Source organism: Vigna unguiculata, chromosome 4, assembly GCF_004118075.2.
Source record: "Vigna unguiculata cultivar IT97K-499-35 chromosome 4, ASM411807v1, whole genome shotgun sequence".
NCBI classification, from domain to species: domain Eukaryota; kingdom Viridiplantae; phylum Streptophyta; class Magnoliopsida; order Fabales; family Fabaceae; genus Vigna; species Vigna unguiculata.
The window spans coordinates 18,574,455-18,581,920 of record NC_040282.1 but is presented as its reverse complement, the minus strand read 5'-3'; the positions used below and the strand labels follow the sequence as shown (position 1 = coordinate 18,581,920).

Genomic DNA, 7,466 nt, shown 5'->3' with positions numbered 1-7,466 from the left:
AATGTAGACTTAGTTCGATGAATAACTCATTAAAAAGATGCCAAACGAACTAAAATATTAAGTCTGTTTATAAAAGTCTGACTCATATAATCCACAATTGACATGATCAAATACAGAACGGAACAAATTAGTCCACAAACTCATAACCTAAAACTCTTAATTCTAAGTTAGTAACTTCAACTTGAGAATTGTCCAAGATGCATACTTGTTTTCACTATTTTTGTCATTTAAATTGTCAATTTCTAATATTTGGCTTTGTCAGGAGATGTAAATCTGCTTGAGTCTAGAAACAGTAGACTAATAGTAGTATTTAAAACTTATTATTTAGTTATTTTACAGATTTTAGTTCATGGTGAACCTGGAGAGAAAGTTAAGTCGGAATTGATTCTACGAGTTGTAACTCACATTGGTCTGATTGTAAGTTTGGCATAATGTCTGTTTATTTAGTAATATGATGTCTTAATTTTATTTTAATAATAACTGTAAGCTTGATAAATGTAACTGAATGAACAAACACCTCATTCAAATAATCTTTATTTGTTATTACATTTTAATTAATTTTGAAAACAAGTCTAGTTAAATGCAAAATGCATTAAATTTAATTTTTAAAATTATGATCTCAAAAAATGCTATCAAGTTCACAGGTTAACCAATAAAAATGTAGGACGAATCATGTATTTCAACTTGTAATCGGACTAGAGATGTCAAAATGGGTTTTAACTCGTGAGCTAACCCGGCTCACCACGGGTTCGAGCTGGATTGGATTGAGAAAAATTCAATTTTTTTCAAAAATGGGTTGAACTCAACCCGGCTCACTTGACCCACGGGTTAAACGGGTTTGAGCTGGGTTGAAGGTGGGTTGACCCACTTAACCCACCAACATTTTTTTACATTTTTTTTAATTTTTTTAATAATTATTTACTACTCCTATTATATATGTTCACAATTCCATATTTTTAAATGCTAGAATGTTGCTTAATAATATTTGAATAGTTTGAATGTTTAATTAATTTGATTGTCAAGTTATATATGTTGATACTTTAATCTTTAATTATAATCTTTATAATAAATTACTTAAGTAACCGTCTTATAAACAATTTTTTCTATATTTGTAAATGCTAGCATATTTTTAAATGCTAGAATGTTGCTTAATAATATTTGAATAGTTTGAATGTTTAATTAGTTTGATTGTCAAGTTATATAGGTTGATACTTTAATCTTTAATTATAATCTTTATAATAAATTACTCAAGTAACCGTCTTATAAACAATTTTTTCTATATTAGCATGACAAAAATGTATAGTTTTTTTATTTATATTTTGTTGAATAGCACATGATAGAAAATTTGTAATATTAACCATGCTTTCTTAGACTATATGAATACTTTCTTGGAAACAATTCTTTCATATATTGGTGGTGAGCATGATCAATACATTGATTCTTGATTTTACTATGATTGTCATCTTATGGGTTACTTAATTTTTTTTAAAATATTTGAATACTAAAAGATAAATAAATAAATAAATAATTTTTTTAGGTGGGTTGGTAAGTCAACCCACTTAACCTACCAACCCGTGATGAGTTGAACCGGGTTACAAAATTTCTGGCTCACCATAAAATAAGCCGGGTTGAGTTCACTAATTTTCAACCCGGCTCATGGTGAGCCAACCCATATGGACTCACTTTGACATGTCTAAGTTGGACCGACACTTTACGTCTTTATCCTATTAATAATGTATTATTTGAGATAAAAAGAAAAGAATTAATTAATTTAAGCGAAAAAACTAAACGGGGCATAGAGAATATAAATTTTAACTGAAGCTAACAACGATATAATATGCACACATATCAGGATGTATAATTTACTCAAACGTTTCGTTATAATCTTTAAATTAAAATAACTTTTTATACTGCATAATTAATGTCACGTATTGCAAAAGTAAAACTAAGCGAGAAATGGTTACCTTTTCGGTCAATTAAATCATTGAATAAATATTAATCAGTATCATAAAGAGTTTTAAAATAAACATTAATATGTTATTAATTTCAAAAGTAAAACTAAGCCAGAAAAGGCTACCTTTTCAGTCAATTAAATCATTGAATAATATTAATCAGTATCATAATGAGTTTTAAAATAAATATTAATATGTTATTAATACATTCTTTATATAAGTCAAACAGATATACATCGTTTTGAATTCTTGATAAGAAAGATTCTTTTGTGGAAACTTTTTCACATTTTGTCCTACTCAATCCCTTATCAACAAAAGCATATATTAACAGCCAATATATATATATATATATATATATGCATAATAGTTAATTATAAAAATAATTAACAAACGGAAATATAAATTTAGAAAACAGAAAATACAGTGATATCTAATCTGTAAAATGTAAATTTAAAAAACAGAAATGAAAAAAAATCAGTAGAATATCATATATCTTATCTTAATAAACATAACAGTAATATCTTGTTTTTCTCTCTCTATATATTCATAGAGCATGCACATTGAGACGCACATTTTCTCTCTTTTTTCTTTTCCTCTCTTCTGTGTTTCTCTGTGACCTAGGTGAGTGTGCCATTCTGCTTGGGACTCGAAGTCCTTGGTGTCTGTGTATCTTCTTCTCTTTTGTTTTTGGTTTTGATTTGTTTGTGTTCTTATTTTTGGTTAGTCTTGCATATAACTTTTCATTTGGGTTGTGAAGTTGCACCGAGGAGAAGAAGAAAATGGCGAAAGTGAGTATCTTTTTGTTGGGGTTTATGCTGTTGCATTGCTGGGTTGCCATGAATGAGGCAAAGTACGTGAAATATAAAGATCCAAAACAACCTTTGAATGTTCGAATCAAGGATCTGATGGATAGAATGACTTTAGAGGAAAAAATTGGACAAATGACACAGATCGAACGTAAGGTTGCTTCTGCAGAAATAATGAAGAAGTATTATATTGGTAAGGTCAATTTCTTCTTTGTCCTTTTTTTAATGAAAAACAAACAGAAAATGGTGGATGGGAATATATATGCATATTTTTATAATTCATTTTCTGTTTTCTTAGCATTCATATCATAATAGGGTATATTTCTACAATCCATTTATTTCAATACATCTTATTCTAATCGTGGTTTAGTTTTATCATAATCAAACAAACTTCTTTCGATTTGAGCTCAACATAAACCATCTCTTTTGATACCGTTGATAGAAAATGTATTCTACTTTTTCATTTTTTTTTTCTTCAGAATGATATAATTTCTTAAATAAATACAGACTATACAAAAAGATTACAACTATTATAAAACACAAGTGGAAACAAACACTATGCATGTGTGTTTTATATGATAAAAAAATGAAACTAAAATTATAAAAATGAATATAAATATTTTTTACAATTTGATGGTTGATAGTTTTTATTTATTTTGAAAATAATTTTTATTTTTTAATTAAAAAAGTCACTTGAGAGATAAAATTAAAAAAATAAATATAGACGATTCTTTATCTTTGTTCATCTTTTTCTTATCATATCATATATTCCATAAATTTATGAACTTTATTTGTTTTAGGCGATAATAAATTTTTTTATATATTAATTATTTTTAATTGTTTTGTCTTATATGGTTTGTGCTTTTGGTAGGGAGTGTGCTGAGTGGGGGTGGCAGTGTTCCAAAGGCACAAGCTTCTGCAGAGGATTGGATTAACATGGTGAATGATTTTCAAAAGGGTTCTTTATCAACTAGATTGGGGATTCCTATGATATATGGGATCGACGCTGTTCATGGAAATAATAATGTATACAATGCAACAATTTTTCCTCATAATATTGGGCTAGGTGCTACCAGGTATGAATTTCATAGTTTTTATCACAATCACACTTTGTTTGCTTTTAGGTCAGACAAAACAATTTTCATAGTAAGAATACAGAGATTGTTGTTTATTGTCTGTTTATTTATTAATCTACTTATTTAAAAAAAATAAAGTTTTTTTTAGTAAAACTAACAAGATTCTTGTTTATTACGTGTTTATATAAGTAGAGAGATAGGATATTGTACAGTTATTAATTTTATTTTCTCACTCAATAAAATTATTTGTAAAATAATCTTATTAAAAATATTTTATTACAAAAGATATATATATTACTTCATCATAAAAAACCTATATAGTAATAGTAGTTGTTATTATTATTAATTGGTGAAGCTGAGCGAATTATAGATAAAAGCATATAAATTTTATCTGATAAAAATCAAATTTTTGTGGACCTATTTTTGACTATTTTCTAATTATATAGTTTTTGATGAGTATAAATGTATTCAAATTCACTTAAAGATGATTAATGACAAGTAATTAATTTAATAATGTAAATTTTGTAATTTTGTAATTTTTATATTATAATTAATTCAAGTGTCAATATTTAAAATATTTTTTTTAATAATTCTTTTATTCAAAGCATATTTTATTTTATCCAAAGTTGTTTGTATAAACATCGACACGCATCTACTCTCATTTAAGGCAAAACTTTCAAACACAATTTTCTTCGTAAGATTACTCATTACTTTTTCTCATATAATTAATTTTGGAAACAAATAACTAAAAGCGTGTTAGATAATGATTACTAGTGCTTTCAAAATTAAGTATTGTGCGTGTGCATCTTGATGAAGTTAACCTTTGACTATCAGGGATCCTAAACTAGTGAGGAAAATTGGAGCAGCAACTGCTCTCGAAGTTAGAGCTACTGGAATTCAATATGCCTTTGCACCTTGCATAGCAGTAAGTATAGTTGAGAACATTTTACTAAATAATTTTGTTATTGGTATCTAATGATAAATTATGTCGTTTGTTATATAGTCTTATCTTACAATAAGATTTGTGGTATAGGTTTGTAGAGATCCTAGATGGGGAAGATGTTATGAAAGTTATAGTGAAGACCACAAAATAGTTCAAGCTATGACTGAGATCATTCCAGGTCTGCAAGGTGAAATCCCGGCAAACTCGCCAAAGGGTGTTCCATTTGTTGCTGGAAAGTAAGAAACTTTTGTTCCTTAGTTTTATGTCTTTGTTTTTATCTTTTGTTACTTACAAATTGATCCTATAAAATGTGGCTTAGCAATGTTTTTGTTGCATATGATGTTAACACTGAATTAATGAGAGGAAACATCTTGAGTACCCTTGAAAAATATAAAGACCATATTGAGTAAAATAAATAAGGAAAAACATCATTCTTATAAATATAGAACCAAAAATACTATTAAGTTTATACAATATTAACTTACAAAGCTCTTTCAGTTTAATTCTTTATGTTAATATTCCTCCAATCCATTTTTATTTTCTTCAAACCACCATGTTTTTCTTTTTCTTGTCCTTTTATATTATTCAATGATCAAATTAGTCTTGGTATTGGTGTTAACATACTAGAATTTGTATACACAGGAGAAAAGTTATAGCCTCTGCAAAGCACTATGTTGGGGATGGAGGAACCACAAAGGGAATTAATGAGAACAACACAGTGATAAGTAGACATGGATTACTTAGCATTCACATGCCAGCCTATTATAATGCAATCAAGAAGGGTGTTTCGACTGTCATGGTCTCTTATTCAAGCTGGAATGGAAAAAAGATGCATGCCAATCATAATCTAATCACAAAGTTTCTTAAGAACCATTTACACTTTAAGGTAACACTCAACTTATGATGGCTTCATTTAATTCAAAATAGCAAATTGACATACTAAATGAGCCTTAAAATTTGTTGGCTTGTTTTAGGGTTTTGTCATATCAGATTGGCAAGGAATTGATAGGATCACTACCCCTCCTGATGCTAATTACACATATTCCATTTATGCTTCAATCAATGCTGGAATTGACATGGTAAACTATGAATTTAAAGTATATTGATTATGTACAAACTTCAATGGTTTTTCCATTTACCTTGTATCATCTTTTAATACTTGCTTTGGTAATGTTATAGGTAATGGTTCCCTTGAACTTCACAGAATTCATAGATGGCTTAACCTTATTGGTGAAAAGTAATGCTATACCAATGAACCGAATTAATGATGCAGTAAGGAGAATTTTGAGGGTAAAATTTGTTATGGGCCTTTTTGAGGACCCTTTGGCCGATCATAGTCTAGTTCACCAACTTGGGAGTAAGGTTTGTTAGTCATGAAACATGTGCATATTATTTATCTCCAATAATATTTTGCATGTAGATAATATCATTTGACATTATACCTTGACAGAAACATAGAAAATTGGCTCGGGAAGCTGTGAGAAAATCCTTGGTTCTATTGAAGAATGGTGAAAATCCTAACCAACCACTTATCCCTCTTCCTAAAAGAGTTCCAAAGATATTGGTTGCTGGAAGCCACGCTGATAATCTAGGATATCAATGTGGTGGTTGGACCATTGAATGGCAAGGAGTTACTGGAAACAATGTCACCAAAGGTACATTATAGATTCCTTCACAACATTTTTTTTAGATTCCACATTGACTAAAGAAAATACGAGTTTACAATATATAAATAGGTGTAAACTTCACTTTACATGTTAATTTTGTAAGGTGTAGTTAAATTTCAAATTCATTTAATTTTGTTGTATATAGCTTGCTAAAAGTACAATATTGATAAGGCCTATGTGATTTATAGGTACAACAATCCTCAGTGCTATAAAAAGCACAGTTCATAAAGATACCGAGGTAGTCTACAAAGAAAATCCTGATTTGGACTACGTCAAGTCCAATAATTTTTCATATGCCATTGTGGTAGTTGGAGAGAAACCATATGCTGAAACAAACGGTGATAGCTTGAATTTGACAATCTCTGCACCTGGGCCAGAAACCATAGAGAATGTGTGTGGACAAGTCAAATGTGTTACTGTGATAATCTCTGGTCGTCCTGTGGTTATACAACCATATGTTGACAAAATTGAAGCTCTTGTTGCTGCTTGGCTTCCTGGTACGGAGGGAAATGGTGTGACTGATGTCTTGTTTGGTGATTATGGTTTCAGAGGCAAGCTTCCAAGGACATGGTTCAAAACTGTTGATCAATTACCAATGAATGTTGGAGATAGTCATTATGACCCCCTTTTCCCCTTTGGATTTGGCCTTAAAACCAAATCCCACAAAGCCAATTAGGAATTCAAAATTATGTGTTTTAGAATTTTAGTCCATTTTCTATGCATACAGTTTCTTGTTTCGTTTTCTATTTAATTTAGTATAATACATTGTTATTCTCCTATTTATCTTCAAATTTGGAAAATGATGTGCTTGGATGCTTACATACTTTAAACTATAGTTGTTAAAGGTTTCGAGATTTAATTAAAATATGATATCTTCTTATGTTTTGTTTATCTTAGTTGCAAATAGGTAACTATTTTTTTTTTTGAATGACAGAAATGAATATTGAAACTTTATGTTAGATGATTTTCTTGTATGTGATAGCTTTTGTTCAAAATTTTATATCGAACACTAAACTTTGATT

At 29.0% G+C, this 7,466-nt stretch overlaps 1 protein-coding gene across 1 annotated transcript; it reads left to right on the top strand.

The window, feature by feature from the left end:
• Positions 1–2,494: 2,494 nt before the first annotated feature.
• LOC114182416 (beta-glucosidase BoGH3B-like) lies at positions 2,495–7,259 on the top strand. Its single transcript, XM_028069286.1, has 10 exons — positions 2,495–2,573; positions 2,710–2,951; positions 3,630–3,834; positions 4,669–4,759; positions 4,868–5,013; positions 5,420–5,663; positions 5,752–5,856; positions 5,957–6,139; positions 6,228–6,432; positions 6,633–7,259. The coding sequence occupies exons 2-10, from the start codon at positions 2,732–2,734 to the stop codon at positions 7,118–7,120; spliced, it is 1,887 nt and encodes a 628-aa protein (XP_027925087.1). The 5' UTR covers positions 2,495–2,573; positions 2,710–2,731; the 3' UTR covers positions 7,121–7,259.
• The last annotated feature ends 207 nt before the right edge of the window (positions 7,260–7,466 follow it).